Here is a 19,435-nt window from a genome sequence, read left to right as displayed (position 1 = left end):
ATTCCAGCAGACATAGAAAGACAGCGTTTTGAATAGAAGCAAGAGGAAGTATTTCTTTAGTTTTGTTTAGAACTATATTTTGTAGAAAATTTCTAATTGCACCTATAAAATTATTAGCCAAACAGGATTGCTATAGATTTCAACAATGAGAGGCTTGTTGACTAAATGGATTGAAATGATGAAGGAAGGAAAGGTTCCTGGTGTGCAGCTTAACCAATCTCTTAATCATAACTTTTCCAAACTTTGACCAATCAAAATTCTCATTCCAAAGCTCATTCTGTATATCTGTGTTAATGTACTTATTTAAAAAAAAAAATTCTAACATAGCTGATTAAACATTTAAACCATTATAGAAGGTATGTGAACATGACATTACCTTCCTATACCCCGACCATGTTGGGAAAATTCCAGTAAGATGAGTCAGTGTGATAGCCCCTTTGGGTTGGTTTTATTATTTTTATTTTTTGATTATTCTGTTGCTGCAGTGATTAGGATTTCAGGCAATGAGCTAAAACAATATATTACTAGACTGGCAGTCAATCAGATCACTATCACTTCAAACATCATTTAAGAAGATCTACATTTTTTATTATTTATATAGCTCCATAGTTCATGGTGCTACATAGAACAAATCAAAGACAGATTCCCTGCCCCCTAAGAGCTTACAGTCTAGGCAAGTACAAGAACAACAGGAGAAGATAACACAGGCAGGGGACAGAGAGGGGTAGAAAATGAAAATAAAGACAATTAGATTACAGTCACATGAAAAGCTAATGTTTTTATCTTGATGAGGGGAGATGAGGTGTTTGAGTAACTTTATTTTTAATTAGAACCATTTTTAAAGGAAGGCCAGAAGAAAAGGGCTTTAAAAATAAATTTCCTACTGTCAGAGGTGCCTGTAGGAAGGCAGAGAGGTAAGACTGGAAGAGAACAGGACACTAGCATGTTTGAGGTTGGAAAGCAACGATCTTCTAAGCAAGAGAAGCCATCCTCAGCAACTCTTTGTTTTCCAATACATCCTTGAAATTCTGACAGAAACACAATTGCTTCTGTACACCTAGTTCTGCCTTAGATATTATATCTGTACATATTTGGGGCTGTGTTGGATAAAACCTTGATTGCCGTTAAATAGAAGTTCTCACACTTCTTTCAAAGGAGTATTTCAGTTATCATGTTTTGTGTTTGTTGATGTATTTGGAGACTAAGTGAAGTTGTATCTGAAGTGCTTCCCATTTTTCTAATATCCTTAACATCAAAACAATAAAACATTATTTTATAGCATAATGTTTTACATCTTAGTATGATATTACCTCTGCTCATGATCCCTTTTCCCTGAAAATATTTTTATTTTGTAGAATATTAGGGCATTTCTCCTATTGTGGCTTTGGATTTTGGCACAATATGTTTTCTTCCCTGATAAAGTACGTTTTTTAAATTCTGAAATATTAACAAGTAAGTGTAGTAGGACTAAACTGTGTTATTTTGGGGGTTGTGAGCACTCTATGGATGAAATCAGGAAAGATTAATGATCAGAGTCTCGAGAAATAATAAAATGAAAGAAAAGGTTATTTCAAATCTATACTGAATTCTTCAACAGAAAATTAAGACAGAAATTTCAGAGAGAAATATTGCATATAAAATCTGCCAGATACTCCCTGTATATGTCTGTACTTCTGTTTATATAAAAGGAGAATACCATTAAAAAGGCCTGCTGATGTCTATAATTGGACAAATCCTCATTCACTGTAAAGGACCAGACATCTCTTGATTTCATCCAACCATTTGGCTCATTATTTTCACTACCAGTCCTCCACAAATTACATTTATCAACAACATAAAAGGGGTTTTGTCCTTTTTTTTTCTAGTTATCTATTGCTATACAACCATGCTGAGGCAACCTGAAGATATAAACAGGGTGTCTTACGCGTTTTAAAGATGTCTATTTTCATCGAAACAGACGGGGGGAAAAAAGTCCTGTTCAATTTTTACCTCCAATTCTCATCCACCAGGCAGCGCCATTTCACTGAGCTATAACTGCTTTAAAATTCTTCTCTACAGCGACATTTAGGATCAGTCAGAGAAGCAGCCACCATCCTGTCCTTCCTGAGAAATCAGCAGACTAATTCAGCTGTTTTATGAGACCAGATAAAGCAGTTATATGTGGATTCTGAATCTTCGTGGGCCAGATCCTCTTCTGATTTTCTGGTGGGAAGCTCCATCAGCTTTAATGACAGTACAGAAATTTATACAGCATGAAAATTTTTTAATATTGGGGTAAGCCTTTCAGAGGCCTTTCCATACAAAGAATTTTTCTTCAGAATTGAGGATTTTTTTCACAGCAGTAAAAAGAAAATGAGGATTTTGAAGATTTTGAAGAATTTAAATATATTGGGTTTTTGCAAGTACAAAACTATCAGTAGTATTTTCTACTCTTTTGGGAGTCAGGCCTTTATTAGTAAATTTTCTGTAACTGTCGTAATACAGAAATAATTACTAATGCACAACAGACTAATAACATGAGTTAGTGTATGATTGTTGAAAAAAAAACCTCATTTTACTACTGTGAATCTGTGGAGCCATGCATTTCTAGTCTTGATCTTTAATACAAATCTCCAGTTACTTTTCCTATTTCCCTCAATAAAGGAAGGCTGAAATTCTGACCAAAATCTTAATTAAGCTATACTACCTCCATGACAGAAGTTTTGTTCCTTGGGGAACTTTGACCCAATGAAATATTTGGGACATATCCTGCATTCACTGTTACTTTGGCTCACAAAAAGCTTAATGAGAATTAATGAGCGTTAAGGTGAGAATGAAATCCTGCTTATTTCAGCATCCTCAATGGAGAAAAGAACAGTATGTTTGAATATAATACAGCATTTTATTACATGATTTTACAAATTTTATTGTAAATCATCAATCAAATGCAATAGCCAATTTTTTCCATTCCAAGCCATCATAATTAGGAGTTTTCATTGTGTTATGACAGTTACTCTTTTCCCTTTTGTTTTAAAGAATTAACTTAAATATAAATCATGTACGTTTACTCATTTCCAGAAAAATTGCTTAAAGTGTTTTTATCTTCTTTATACTTCAGACAAAGATAACCTGTTCTTTGTTATCACATAAATGGGGATGAATCTCACAAATATAAGAGAATTTGCTTTCTCAGTCCCTGCTCACAATGGAAATGGCCAGCTCAATCTCTATGAAGATTTATGATAACTGGGTAGTAGACACAAACCTCCCATTCGCCCCCAGATTTCATTATATAATTTCTACAGTTTGGATTATATATTTTATATTTCTGTGCCATCATCTTTACTTACCAATGACTTATTATTTATTATTATTTCCATATTTTGGGGGGATATTTTATGGTTTTGGGGCTTAAAGTCAGTTTTTTTTTTCCATGTAAAGACCATCTTAATAATCTTTTTTGGTTGGCATAACATTCCTACATAGTCTATACTATACATTTCTTGCTGAGATACAAATAAATTTACAATAGACAGAGGTGCAAGATTCAGCATCTTTAGGGCAGCATTTCAAAATGTTATGTCCAGGAACTCACCACATTCAGGACATATAATTTAGCTTTGAAGCAGCTAAGAGCCAAATCCTGCAAATATTATCACAATGTGCTGTAATGGCTTCTGTCAGAAATCCCAGCAACTCTCTTGTCACAAATTTAGTGGCAAGACTCATCAGGATAGGGCACTAAGCTGAAGCTAAGTACCAGTACTGACACAAAGTACTGCACATATGTTGCTCAAATCACGCAGCAAAACCAAACCAACTAAAACTGACATAAATTTAATGCTTTCTTTTTTTTCTTTTTTTTTTCTTTTTTTTTAATTTTGTGCATTGGATTCAAACAGCAAACTGAGTGCATATTAACTTCTATCACAATGTGGTCAAGAGGTCTGTGTCTTTTACCATTTACACACAATTGTTCATGACAACATGTTATCAGCTCAGTGGAAACCAGGGGTGTAGCATGGTAAGCAGTGGTGGTAGTGCACCTATTTTTTTTATATTATATAACTTGAAAATATGTCTCTTCTAAGATTCCTTTTTCATGATAAAAATAGTTTTCACCAAACGTTGGTGGTGCGCACGCACTACCACTCATGCTTGGCATCACACCCCTGATGGAAACACATGTTCTTATTTTGTTGATAAAAAGTATTACAAAAATTTCCATACAAAAACTATTTTCATAGAAATCTTGCATTTCCACAAATAAACCTGAACATTTTTTTTTTTTTTGGAAAAAAAAAACTGCTCAAGAATATTGTTCATTTAGTACTGTGACTGTATTGAAAAATGCAGTCCTCCTTTAAGTTCTTGACATTCACTTCTTTTAGGTGACCCATCCCTCTTCCAACATTAGCGAGAATTGCTCAGGCTCCATTGAGTTCAATTAGTAGCAGGAACAAGTGTTTCAAAACCCATTCAGGCTAAAATGCAAGCCCTCTATGTGTGAAATACACTGCTTCCCACCCCCCTCCCTCTTTTCACCATTATAGAAAAGAAAATCAATTGCTTATATCTAAAGTTTGTAAGACACATTCCTTTGTAGTAAGGAAAGTTTCATTCATCTAAAAATTGGGTCAAAATTCTGGAAATATTTTTGTTGATTTTTTAGATCAAAGTTCCAACCCAGCTAAATTCTTTTTTTTTTTTTTTTGTAATTATTATTTATTTACTTAGTTCAGTGTCACAAACAGTCAAAAAAACCCAAAAAAACAAAAAAAAACCAGGTGAGCATCCTTATATTTATTCTTCTATTCATGGGATTCATGTTTCTTCACTTTTAACATTTCTTGGATCCGGGAAGATCATATCACCTTGTCCAGATGGCAGTTTCAGTCTATCAGCAGTTACCAACTTTTCTGTGCTGGGAAGTTCAGAAGAACATATGGTTTCTTGTTCCACTACAGTTCTGAGACATTACTTTTACTAGACTCCTTCTGTGGTTTGTGTCATCTTGGGCATTTATTCTCCCTTTTCTGGCAAGAGTTGAACTTCAAAAGGAACCTGCAACTTCTCACTGAGACTGCATTTGAAACCAGCCACAAAACTCACATGGAACATTCATTCATTCAGAATGATGGAAACCCATGACAAACAGTGTAACCCTGCATAACTTGGTTGATCCATGATGCTTGTGATTCGAGTCTGGCCATTGCAACTGCTGAGATCACAGAGTCTCTAGTTCATAGACACAGCGGCATGAGGTAACTCATTTTATTTTGCACTTGTTGCATATTTCCACAGGAAACATTCTCGCAAGGTTGTTTGGAAAAAAGATGACAGTTTGTGCTTGGGGTATTTGGCTTCCCAGCTCTATGCCATGGTTTCTTTGCCTGGCAACCTTCTGTCGTTAAATGTGTGCATGTTGATAACTTCTTCTGTTTTCACAATAACAGGGGCCTGTGGCTTGTGTTTCAATCGGCGCTGACACTTCAGAGACATCCTTAGCTCCTCTACCATGGCACTACAGAAGGACCTCTACAGGGGGAAACAGAGGAACAAGAAAAAGAAATAGCTGTAAGAAATTACTAACTGCAGTGTCTAGAAGCAGATTCACTATACCGGCACACACTTGTCATTCTTTGCTCTGTTCCAGTCTGAAGCTCAAAACAAATTTCTGGCCTTATTATATGCATCACTATATATGCATATTATTATTTAATAATAATTAAAATTACTTATCAAACAATGTAAAAATCACCTTGCCTGTACAATTGTTTTTCTGGCAGGTATTAAGTCTGGTTGCATATGTTACATAAACCTACTTCGAGCAGATTTTCTGTCAACATGTTAGCTTTATAGTACAGTATCCAAATGTTACATATCTTTCAGGCATTCAGTAGAATCTCCTTAGCTTACTTTATATTTCAGAATAATAATTGCATTTCTATGGAAATAAAGTGAGAACTCTTCCACAAAACATAAAGTTTTAGTATAGAGGGTTTACCTGAATTCATCTTTAAATACTGTTAAAATCTATTACTGAAAACTGATATTTACTCCATAATCTATAATATCTTCTGTATATAAACACTTTTACCACTGCTGATTATCATTTATAGATTATGTGTTTGCAAAAAGAAACAAAACAGCAATTCAGTTTTGTTGATCTTCATGAAAAGTGCACTATTAAAAAAAGTTTATTGACATATTCATATCAAATCCTCAAAGCCCTTTTTCCAGTTTGCAGTGCAAGCAATTTGAAAAGTAAAATAAAATCTCCCTATTCCCTCAGTCTGACTGAATTCTCCACTGCTAATGGTGTGCTGAGCAATTAACCTTCTCTCAGTGTGAGAACGGGAGTATCAAATGACATATGGTAGTAAGAAAAAAAGGTCTCACTTTTGAGATCTTCATCATAATTTAACTTAAACATTTTCCAGGTAATGGAGAAATACACTAACTAAATAACCCATCCCAGAAGCTGAGATGTTAAGCCAAGCCTCTGGCAACTGCTCTCAGCCAAAGAAAATTTGAGATATGGTCTAACTCTTTGCATTTTTCTCACTTAATAACTAATCCCCAGGCCAGGGACATGATCAGGGAAAAAAAAGGCAAATGAACAAATGAAAAACAAATAAACAACCTATCAAACAATATGCAAAAAAGTCAAAGCACCTAGAATTTCTCTTACTACCTCATGACAATTTTCTGATTTTGTTTGATTAGTGGTAGTCAACACATAATTGTCTCATTTGGCTTTCAAATAAAAATTCTGCTTTATTAATGTTATATCTTCATAATCATACAAACCTGAAGCTTGGAGATTAGATCCAGAAAATATTTAAACATCACACCCAACCTAGTTCACTGAGAACCCATCTTGAACCTGTATTCATAAAAGTCTGCATTCAGCGTCCAATCTCCAGGGCTGAAAGCAGTAAGACGCTCAGCTCTCCCCATCAAAATTTACAGCTTTGTCATTTGGCAATAACAGAAATTCTGTGAAGCACACTGGTGCTTGGTTTGGTTGTGGATCCTGTTAGAATTCACATTCCAGTTCTCCATGCATGGTTATCAATCCAACAGATGTGCTCTGAAAGGACCTAACAAGCCAAGATCCTTAAAAAGTGCGACAACCGCTACAGAAGAATCTGTGGCAGATATCCTTTGCTTTGGTGCAGACAGCAATCAGCTGGAGAATTATGGCTGAACATGGGTCACATTTAAGAATGTCAATATAACAGCATCTTCTGCCAGAGAGATTGAAGCTTGTGTCTCAGTAAACAGCTGTAACCTAGAGGCATTAGACCTGTGGGTCACTTGCAGTTGCTGCCTGCTGATCCTGTTCCACTTGGCATGGCAGCAGTTAACAAAGGAACAGACAGAGAATGGGAGACAGGGAAAACACGAGCTATTCTGTAGATTAGGGATGAGAGCACACAGCAACAGAGGAAGGGCTTCAGTAATAGTTCCTGTTTCTCTGAAAACTTCAATGGTATTACATAAAATTCTATTTTGAGCATGCGCAAATATGAGTTGTCTTAATTAGGAATTAGAGCTGAGCGTGAATCCAACAAAGCCTGAGCAAATGCCCTCTTCCCTAATCCTCTGCATGAATAAGGAAATGGGCAGGCAGGAATTGAAGGAAACTATAATCTTACTCTGGGTGTGATAAACTTCCTTTGGAGCACTTCTTTCTCCTGCTGTTTGAAATAAAGGAATAATGCCTACTCAACTTACAGCAGAAATTATTTTACCACCTACAACTAAGAAAAGTTTAAGTTGTGAATCCAAAGGAGAAGAAGGCATATTTCTCTGGTACACAGTCAAGTACATTTCCTTCAGAGGCAAAAGTTTGGCATTTCTGGCTGAAGTGAGATCTGCAATGTGCACTGGGTTGACATACAAGACAGCATTCTTTGTGTGAATGAGAGGGCTAAAATTCCTGATTGAATGGTCTGAATTTAATATGTCAGATATTAATGCATAAGATATCTTTGCTGAACATTGTGTGGAAAGTAGAAAACTGTACCTTCTTATCCTGCTATGCTTTAAAAGAAAATATTCAATTTTCTTAGATTTTCCCTTTTTTCTAATAGAGTGTTATTGCTTAACATCAAAACTGCCATTATGATTCTGAAATTGAAATCAACCCTGAAATATTTTAAAAGGGCAAGAATTAATTTAGTATTCCCTAATGGCTTACAGGCTAAATTGCTAAGGCTTGAAGATCTTGGCATTTCCACTATGTGAGGAACCTAGCATATAACTCAGGAATTTCATAGGGAATACATTAAGAAGTAAATGGTGCAACTCAGCACTACACCCCTTGTAGCCATGATATGGCTCTCACCTCTGGAATTAAAGACCTAGCTAAAACATTCTGAGGAACAAAATCCTTCTAAATTTTAAAATTATGCATTAGCTCTTAAAACTTTCAAGATTGTGTTTGTCTTTTTTTTTGCCAAGGCGTCTAAGAAGAGTGCCAAATTAGAACAGATCCTTTTCAAGGGGAAATCAATCCACCAAAGCCTTTGCAAAATCTGCAAGGGTACAAATTTTAAGGTAATATCAGTAGGAAATGGATTACAGCCAACATCCAAGAGGTGAGAAGATACATGGCAACATTCTGAAATCCCCTGAAAATAATATCTCAAGAAACTTGACAACGCATTTTATCTGAGAATTTTACCTGGATATAAAAACTCACTAAAAGGGAAATGTTTTAATGACTGACAGTCTTAATAAAGCAGATACCATAACTTTGAAAGAGTTATTTTGTATATTCATCCATTCTGTGTTTTCAAATTATTTTTTATAAATTTTTTATTTTATCTTGTATGTGCATATGGGAATAAAAATATTGTTTCTGATTAAGAGTATTGCTACATATCTTCTGTTTGTTTGTTTGCTTGTTTCAAATTTCACTCACTGAAATAGTATGTATTTTAAAAATATCATTTCAAGGCTATGTAAGAGTTCATGATCCAGATCTTTTTTCTTCTTTGGGTTCTATCTGAGAAATATAAGGAAGAGTTTTCACACATATCAAAAAAGTAATATTCAATAAATTTTAGAAAGGATTTATGGTTTACTTTTTTACATTGAAATTAATTTTTTTTGGTCTAATTTCAATTCCAATCTCTGTAGCCTCCATTTTTTATACTGTTAAACTTTGTGTTCTTTCAGTGTGAGGATACAGTTTTTTGAATAATAAGACATGAAAACAAGAAGCACCTCAAGAGTATTTTTTTTGTGACAGATAGAAGACATTTTCATATATGATTTTACAAAAGAAAATCCAGTGTCTTGATCCTTGCTGTTCAACTGCTAAGGGAAAACAACATAATGTTTACAGAACTGAAAGGCTACATTTCAAAACTGTCGTCCATCATGGAATTGAGCACTTTAGTATATATTACAAGACTCTCCATTTAATTCAAAGAAAATAACCTCTTGCTCCCAACTTACCTTACACACTGCAGGCATGTTACAAGAACATCAGTTTTTATCGATTTTTCACTAACCCTTACAAAATCTTAAGTTGTTTTCTTAAATGCTGCCAGAAAGTAAATGCAGCCTCCAAGTCATCTTAGATATAATCAAATGCTAGAAGAATTTAAGGGCAGCATACAGCTCTCTAAACCATAGTGCACATAAGTGTTTTGTTGCAGCATATCATGATACAACATTACGAAAGAAGTGTACAGAAGATCATTTTAATCAGAACTGTAGTTCTTACCCTTCAAACACAAAACAATTCTGAAAAAGTTCATCCCCTTAAAATGAATAAAGAAGTAACTGACACCTCTGACATTCTTTGCCACAGCTGACATCTCACAAGTCATGGAGATGAGAATTTTGCAAAATGTTACCACTGCTTGCAAGCTGATTAGGCAGCTTATGCATGGCTTTACTGCATGAGAAAAAATAAATGTGGTTTTGCACGTGTATTAATATAAAAGGTAGATAACACACTGCTTTCATTATTTTGCTTTATGGGAATTTAGAAAGGTATTTAGAAATCATAATAGCATTTGTTAGACGCATAGTTATGAGATTATTACCATAGATTGTTCTTTTAACAGCCTAAAAAGAGCAACGGGAAGAGAGAATGGCATGCCTACACCACTCTAAACATTCTGATTTAAGTGATTATTGTTCAGTGTGTTTTAAATTTTAAAAAGTCTCCAGTTACCAGTTTATATTTTTCCCTTCTTTTAGGCACATAATATAATAATGACTGTCAGCGTTCAATGGAAGGATCTAAGATTTACTGAGAAGTTCATTACTTCCAGTCTTGTCTGTCAGACATTATTTGAAGATTTGTTTAATTATCTTAAAGCAGTAACAGCGTTAATCCTGTATTGTCTTGTTATGGGTTGTTGTTCTAGCATCCAGGAGGACACAGCAATCAAACTGCTTTTTATCTTGAAGTTAGCTGAGAATGAATGCACAGTCCTACCCTGACTCTCCTTCCTAAGCACTTTCTGATTCCTATGCCACTCCTTCAGGGATTTTAAATATGTGTGTGGAAAATCTGTCAAACCCTCTAGGCAGAAAAATAAATTCTATCAAAATGTTGGCTTAGGATCACAAAGAGATGAACAATTAAAGAGAAAATAACCACAGAAAAAGTGAAATAATATATCACAGTAGTTGGAGTACAAGCATTTCAAAGTTGAAGTATACTTGTAATGATCAGATTTTTAGGTTGTTTAGTTATAAACCTATTCTTTAGCAAGACTGTAGATCAAAGGCTGCACATGGGCATACTATACATATATATTTATGCTCATATATATTTATACTCAGTAACATTAAAAATATTTTGCCACTGACTTTTCTGATGCAGTACAGTTTAAATCCATAGCAATTCTAATGCACAAGTACACTCCAGACTAAATTCACAGCAATTACCTGAACATATCACCAGTATATTCTCAGTTTTAGATTAAGCAATTATTTGGAGTTTTGGTGGGAATGGAACAAGTACCCATTTTAGGAAGTTATTTTCAGACCAAAATGTATTATAGACCAAAATACATGTCCCTTGTATGAAACAGAAATTTCACTGCCCACTCAAATGAAGACAATAATAGCAAGCAAAGTGAAAATTTTAATTCCACAGATAAAGCTTTGTTTTCACCACAGTATCTACAAAACGACCACCAGCAGAGTAGTTCCAGACAGCTTGATGAAGCATGAGGTGCTTTACCCTGTAAGAGAACGCTGGTTGCTTCAAGGACTTTAGGAGCTGTTTGACAGAGAGGACCAAAAAAGTCTGATGGGACTGACCCTTCCTATAACAAAACACTGAAACCATTTTCTGCAGGCTGAAAATTTCTTTCTTGCTGAGTTTTAGAGTTATGAGATGAACTCAGATGACATACAGGACCTCAATGTAGGCCACTTCTCGTGCTTATTGTGTCTCCCTGTGGGAAAATAAAATTCCAGCTTGCCTTAAATAAATTATCAACTGGTGTCAAAAAAAAAAAAAACATAGAAAGCAAACAAACAAAAAGAAAATACCCACAGAAGAACAATTCTGCCACTCTCAAATTCTGAAATTTATTTCCTAGCAAAACAAAATGCTCTCTGGTGGGTGACAAAGACTTCCAGGAAAGAAACACTTGAGTTCATTTAAAGTCTTCTGAAACTAATATCCTTGTTTCCAGCCTGACAGCTACCCTTCTTCCTGTGGTTGATGGGGAGCTTCTATTAGTGCAGAAAGCTTTTTTCGAAGTGTTTTTGTTTGGCTCTGCCAGCAGCCTTTCTGGCCATCACACTGACCATGATGTTTTTCTGACTCACCTGTGGACCTAGGCTGGGGCAGAAGGGATTGCACTTGTGTGGTTCCACTCTTTCCTCTCAGAGAAATCCCAGAGGATGTCATAGGGCAATTGCTCATCAGCCCCGAGGGCTCTCTCTCATGCAGGATTCCACAAGGTTTCATCCTGTCATCTCTCCTTTCAACATGTATATGAGGCCACTGAGGAGATAATGAAATAATTTGGGCAGTGGTGTCATCGACACGCAGATGAAACACAGTCCTACTCTATTGTCAGACCAGGACTGTGCAGTCATTGTGAGCTTCCAGTGCCTGGCTGAAATAGGGGGATGGTGGCAATTTAATCCCAGGGAGACAGGGGTTGTGCTGGACAGGCAAAGACAAGCACTCAGAGGGTGTCTTCTATCCTTGCTTTTCAGTTCAGCCTCTTCAGGAAAAGGCTGACAGTCTCACATTTTTTTAGGTTTAGATCTGTATTTTCAAACTCAGAGTGGCAATAAGTGCTATTTGTCATTAGTGTTTCAGTCAGAGGCAATCATTGCCACTGATGTAAACCTTGTGACACCAGCCCAGATCTTCTTCCAGAACTTGGTACTGCTGTCTCGTGTCCCTGGACAATGGCTACACAAGACTGGCAGGTGCTTAACAAGGACTGAGATCAATTAATAGTACTTCAGCCATGTAGCTGTCACTGAGAAAATAAATAACAGAATGTATGGCATTGCCTAACTGGTTTAGAACAATAACCACTGCAATGTTAATGGGTGTGTATTTTGCAATCACACCTGGGCAGGTATTTTTCTGCCTTTCAGCAGAGGTGATCCTGGTTGCACTGAGTCAATCCATGGAGATCTGCCATTCTCAGCCACAGGATGTGAAGGGTCATTCACCTGTTGAATCATCTTTGATCCTACATCCAAATTAATTCTTTTTGTCAAAGGCATGTCAGGTTTGTTGATCACCAAGCATGGTGAAAGGAAGTGATGATGAAATGTAATTAATGCTGTGTGTACCAATCTGTCTGGATTAAAATGCTTTGTATAACATGATTTGAAAATAATTTTGCAGAGATATTTTAGAAAATAAACATAACCTTTCTTACCTGAATTCTAAACAGCTTTTTTTTTTCAAAGTTTGCTCAGATTAAGTCCTCAGTACTTTATTCACTGTAAAAATTTATACTAGTTTTATAGTTCAGTGTGACAGTGTGAACCCAATGAGAAATCTGGCATGGCCTCAAATCATATTGAACAGAGAGAGACTGTTAATATTAACTTAATGCCAAGTTTTCTACAGTTTTGGAAACTGTTATAGCCATATTGCAGTACATAATATCAAACTTTTAGCTCCCATTTCTCTGCAATTATATGTCAAGGATATTTTCTCAATCTAAAAGGTGGTAGGAAACGCTTGATGTTATTTTGCTGACCTATACAAAAGTCAAAGCAAATAAATCAGCTGAACTAAACTGTATTTGCTACTACATTTAATTATAGCATAGCTCATCAATTAAAAATCAGAATTTTAATGTTTTATATTAAAATATTATACACTACAGTAATATTTAGAGGAAGACAGTAAAAAAAATTTTAGAAAGACACAAATGCTTTAAGATCTGACTTTTTTTTACTAGAATGAAAAAAATATTTTTATCAGAGGAGAAAATAATCATATAATGTGTTTCTTATCTCTACTGATAAGTGAAAGTGAACCATATTTGCTGTAAAGAAAACAACATTTAGATGTTTCCGAATTTTTTTTTTGTCCAACTTCAAATTCTTGTCAAATTTTAAATATTCCATAACTCAGATAACCTATAATTTAAGATCTGATCTTTGACTGAATGAATATGAAACTATGGTGAATTTCCTGAACTTGTGTACTTAAGTATTTATCAACTTTACATACACTCCTGTATTTTCAGTTGTTTTTAGAAAGACACAAATTAAGACATTAAAAATACCTCAGAAAAAAAGGTCCATTACCAAACAGTTACTGGTTGAGCTGCAATCAAAAATAAAAATAGAATTCTTGGGTTTAGTATTTTATTGTTTGCAAATTACTTTAAAATGCCACCGTTGGTAACTTGTTTTTTCCACTTTTTTTCTTCTTTTTTTCTTCCGTTAAGATGTTTGGAGATGTAGATTGGATTTTGCTTTTTGGGAAGGTTTGTTTTGATTTGTTGGGTTTTGTGATAATTCCTCCCCTTAGAAAACAGTCTCTAATATATACTTACATGGTTGTCAAGAGTATTAAAATTAATACCTGAAATTCACGTAATCTCTACACCTACACACACACAAATCAACCATACAAGTTTGTACATACTCACACAGTGCTCAGGGGACTACAGGGTGATGGAAGTTCCTAATTTTCCAACGGCATATCTGCAGAATGCAGTGTGCTTATGTTGGAAAAACATTTTTTTTCCATGACCTGTCCCAGCTGCTGCTTTTTGCAGCCAAAAGTACAGTTTCTGAGGTTACTCCATTAAAAAATGTGATACAAAAATACAGAACTACATCACTGACTGTAGTTCATGTAAAAGCTACTTTGGATATAAATCCCAAAGCTTTTACTTCAATTTACCAAGAATGTCCACATCCTTTTGTTTCATGTGGCCTGAGGAACAAGCTTTTCAACTTTAAAATCTTTTGAACGTGTCTCCCCCTGGAAAAAATCACTAGGCTGAGATTTACTTTGGTATTGTTCCAAAGCTATTATAAATTACTGTTCCAAATTCAAAGGCTTTTGATATTAAACTATCAGGAATATTTTTGAACTCCAGCAAAACTGACATAACTGCATTTTTTTGAGAAAGTAAAGTACTTTAGTGACAACTAATTTAGTAAAATTTGGAAAAATAACCCAAACCACCACACCATAAAATATTATGGTAAAATAAGAAGGATCCTAAAAGCTTTTCAGTTTTTCATATAAAACAATTGAAATTTGATTTTGCATTTTTGGTGAGATAACAATTTTAACAAAGATTAAAATACTGACTTTCTATGCATCCTGCTGACAAAGAAGCATCAAAATATTTCAGGAATTATTAAATTATCTCTGTAAGTCCTTAACACATAGGAAGAGCTATATATTTGCCCTTGGCTGACATGAATTCTATCACACAGCTGACTCTTACAGGACTATCTGATCACTGTGTAAGGGTGGTATGAAAATGGAAATAATCTCAGAGCACACTTAGAAAATCAAAGGAAAGGTCAAAAAATTCTCAGAGAATCATCAATATATTGTGCTAAATATTAATGGTTTTCAAGGTCAATGTTTTCCCTGGCATTTCTGATAATAATATGAGCTATAAAAAACTAAATGTGCGAAATGGACATAATCCCAAAATGCATTGATGCACATCAATTATAAAAAAAAAGAGGAAAGACATCATAATTGTTTTAAATGGCTTCTGTTTCTAACCTTGCTTACTCACTGCCCTCTGAGTGCCTGTTAAAATAAGGGAGCAGGTCATTCAGCAGCAAAAGCAATTATAAAATGCAAATGACTGACCATTTATTGTCAAGATTGGCTAGATAAAAAAGGTCTGATAATAACATGTTTCCAAGTAGATGACATAATTAGATGTTTGTATCATAAACAATGGGAAATAATACAAGCCTTTAGCATTTTCAGAAAGGCTGCAATTAAACAATAGGTAAGCATTGCAACACAAATTTTATTAAAAAGTGACAATTAAATTTCCCTCTCAGAAATTAAAAGGCACCATCTTGTGGTTGCTCTGCAAGAATGCAGTCAGGTCAACCTCTGACCAACCACCTCCTCCTCCCGTTTCCCACAGCACTAACTGGAATATCAGCATTCTGCCATAGAAAAGAATATGTGCTCTGCAATTCCCAGCATTTCTCTGAAGGAAACAGTGAGACTGTGTATTAGGCAAGACTAGAAGAGTTATCCAGTCCAAAACACACACTAGGTTATGGTGTTATTAAAACATGTGTGTGAGGTAGAAAATTCAGAATTACTAGCAACCATAGCAAAACCACATTTAATTTCTAATAAGATCAAATTGTACAATAACCTAAAGACACTGCAGCTCATCAAAGCTGCATGAATTTTTGAGCCAGTTAGGATCAGAAAGTCTTGTTCCTGCTATCCTTACATTATAAAACCATGTTTTGAACATTTTGCAGAAAGTGTTTTAAATTATTGTATTCAATTCACTTCAAGCAAGAGTCATCCAGATAAATTTGTGCCATCTCCAAAGACATAGTTTCATATACAGGCCACAGCTCAGCATTCAGAATTTCTTTTTCCATGGAATCTGTAATTGTAAGTAAAACAGTTCTGTATGTAACATGTGTATATTCCTAGCTACTGATCTCTGCTTTGGGTCCAGTTCTGCCAAGAGCTCACTCATTGTGTCTTCTGAAATAAATTATCCACACTGATCTTTCTCAACTCAATTGTGCAGCTGAGCAGTGAGTTATTTAACAGGGAGAGTTCAATAGCTTTTGTCTTCCCTGTAAATGTATGTGAAATATAAACAAGTATTAATGTACTTATTGTTTTTATTGTTTTTATACTAAATTATAAATAAATAACTATTTCAGAGAGGTTAATTTCATTGATGTTTTTGTTAATTTTGATTGTGTAACTCCAGATATAGTTTGCTGGCTGTATACTTACTGTTTCAGTACATGTTGAGACTGAATCTAATACTTTTTACTACTGGAAGTATATGACCTCATCTCTTAACAAATAGTCAAGATGTGTGTCTCAAATCACATTATGTGAAGTACTTAATAATTCAAAATTAGTAAAACTTACATTTGCTATTTTTACACAAGCATACTTAGTTCCATCTTGCTGAAGGCTCAATGAGTTTTGAATGGCTAGAAATGAAAGCAACATTTAATCCATATAAAGCTGTTTTCACATTCATAATGACTGGATTTTCTAGAAAATAGTTAGTAATTTAGGATACTTATTTTTCAAGCAAGCTAGCTTTAGAAGGTGCTAGTGACTGGCAGTATAACTGTGATAACATCCAGTCTTATCTTTGCTTTTGATAGGTGCTAATAAGAGAAGAATTTCCCTTGTCCTGAAAGTGTTATGGTGGCATAAAATCATCTGTTTCACTGAAAATCTCAGGAGTGTCATACATTTCTTTCTGACTTTTAAACACATCAGGGGCATGGATGTTTTGAGCCATCTTTTCTTACAAGATGCAACATTTTTTATTTTAGTGAATAACACCATTTTATCTGCTGTTTTTCTGAGCTTCATTCCTTTCAAGATTTCAGTCCTCCAAACAGGTTCACACCATACAATGTCTTGTTTATGTGCAAGCTCCAAGAGCAGGGTGACATAAAAAATTCTAAAGCTCCATATCTATATTATACAATTTCAATCTCTGCTGCCTCCCTGCTGGAAGTACAAATGAGTATTCGGTACACATTAAAAAGCAAACATTCATGCCTACTTATATCTCAGGATACTCCATATACTCAGCAGATATGAAGTTATTTTGTTTCTTTGGTTCTTAATATGACCTTTGATTTTCCCAAATACTGACAAACACTATGCCAGAACGATGCTCTGATTCCTAAGGGATGAAACCACAAATGTCACCAAACTGTCACAGGTGCCTCCTCTATCCCCACAGGATGTCCAAGGCAGCGCTATTTGCATTGTTTGCTCATCTCAGCAGGACTTGTAGAGACTGACAGGATTTCTCATCTCGCCCTAGGCTGCTGATGTTCTCCCTCTCCTAGGCAAAGGGGATCTGCTATACCTGGAGAGCTTGAAAGAAGATGTTTTCTGAAAGTCTTTGGGTGCTGCAGGAAGAGTGAGGGTGAAAGGTTTTGGGTGAGGTGATGCTGGGGTAAGCCATGTGAAGGGATGCAAGCATCATCTTCCCCCTAAGTTCATTCCATCAATAAAACTGCAGTGAAATTTCAATGGTTGCTGATATCAGAGTGTCTGGGAGCAGCAGGGAGGAGGTGGAAGGTAAGTGATTGGAGGCAAGGAGGAAAGAAAGGAGAGAAGCCTGACTCAACTCAACTCAGCTGCTTCAGATTTATTCCTAACTTTTAAAAGTACCTAAAACCTTGATTATTAAACATTTCTGGTACAAATGCTTTTGAAAGGTCACATTCCTCCAGTCATTGCTATCTCTATCCAACACTAATGAGCAAACAAGAGAGGAAAAAAAAACAAAAGCAAAATTTGAAAAAAATCAAATCAAAGAAACATAAACTAACTCTTTCCCCTCCCCTCACCCCACAAAAATTAAGGAACTTAAAGGAAACAAGTCCTTAATTAGAAAGTTTCTGTTTGCTTCCCTTCATGCTCAACTTCCAACATGCTGCTACTTCACATATGCATTTACACCCTGTAAAATACTGAACTCACGTAACAAAATTATTATCAAAGCAGTCCTATTTTTCTAATTGAGTGTGTGCTAAAAGTCCAGAAAAGCTAAACCAAATTTTACTGATATTCATATAAGATCCGAATCCATTTTAGGAATGGATAAAAATTACTGATATTTACATGGGTTTCTAAAGTAACCAGTATTATTTTTCCTTACAAATTCGTTTCAGAAACATAACATTCCAACAGTATGTTAACAGAAGGAATTAGCCTGCAGTATTGAAAAGAAGAGGACTGAAAGGGTCCTTCAACAATAAATGAATGTACCCATGTTCAAACAGTGTTTAGGACCTTGACACCTCACACTGCCTTAGTGTGTGTTAGAAAAAAATTCTTAACAATATATTTGTAACAGGAAACTTGAGTACCAAAAAGTTGCCTCAAAAGAAGCAAAAACAAATAGTAAATTTTCTGAGTAATGACTCAAGTTACAAAAGCTCACTAGCATCATCTGGAAAAATACCAGTATAAATATATATTTTGGATTTACTACTGATTGTATTAAATTACATTTCTAAACATAAATTTAAAAATTGTCATAGGTCACAATCTCCTCAAAAGTAAAAATCAAAAAGACCTAGCAAAATCCAACAGTTTCTCTCAATGTTTAACATTCAGATTTTGCCATAGGAATAAAATAAACTATTTTATTTTAGGTTTTGACATGGGCACATACATATAGAAAGATTTATTTATTATGCAAAAAATTATAATTTCAGCTACAAATTTTTCAATATATTATTAGTCTTAGCACATTTACAGTATTCTGGTTGTATAAATTGCAAGTACACAGCAAGTCAACAATAGGATTTTCAATATTGGGTCAGTTTGAAATTACAGGACAACATATCAGTAGTAAACCCACCAAAAAAAGAATTGTGTTGATGTATTCTTTTCCAGATGTTACCAGGACAACTTTGCAAGTATAAACTCCTATAAAGAACATTTCTATAGAGACAGTTTTAGACTTTGAGCTACAGAGAGTTTGTCTTTTGAAAATCAGAATTATCTGTAGAAGATTAATTTGTTTCCCATTAAGTTTCAGATTTCTTCTTCATCCATAAAATTAACTGCAGTGAACTTCCAGGAGTAAAAAGCTGTCTTTTTTCAGGCTTGAATAAGAGGAGAAATAGTCACTTGTCCTGAAATCTGGCTACAATTAAACACATTGAAGAAAAATTAAAAGCTGTAAATGTAAAACTTTGGAGATTTTGCTGTCATCCTTTGTTATACAAATACTTTACTAAACGG

The 19,435-nt window shown here is 34.8% G+C and overlaps 1 protein-coding gene across 6 annotated transcripts in view; it reads right to left on the bottom strand.

Annotated features, from left to right (window-relative positions):
- Positions 1-566: 566 nt before the first annotated feature.
- Positions 567-19,435, bottom strand: part of GRIK2 (glutamate ionotropic receptor kainate type subunit 2) — a 366,111-nt gene continuing 347,242 nt past the window's right edge. For 3 of the 6 annotated variants that reach the window (XM_074538571.1, XM_074538572.1, XM_074538576.1), the window contains 2 exons: positions 11,797-11,974; positions 5,448-11,417 (listed from right to left, as the gene is read on the bottom strand). In XM_074538571.1, the coding sequence (XP_074394672.1) occupies positions 11,350-11,417; positions 11,797-11,974 (246 nt within the window). In that variant the 3' untranslated portion in view covers positions 5,448-11,349. Of the gene's footprint in view, positions 11,418-11,796; positions 11,975-13,960; positions 19,338-19,435 lie in introns of those variants that run through there. The other 3 variants (XM_074538573.1, XM_074538574.1, XM_074538575.1) reach the window with 3 other exon arrangements.

The sequence above is a fragment of the Zonotrichia albicollis genome, chromosome 3, assembly GCF_047830755.1.
Source record: "Zonotrichia albicollis isolate bZonAlb1 chromosome 3, bZonAlb1.hap1, whole genome shotgun sequence".
Lineage (NCBI taxonomy): Eukaryota > Metazoa > Chordata > Aves > Passeriformes > Passerellidae > Zonotrichia > Zonotrichia albicollis.
The sequence above is the reverse complement of the archived record's forward strand: the minus strand, read 5'-3'. Positions and strand labels throughout refer to the sequence as shown.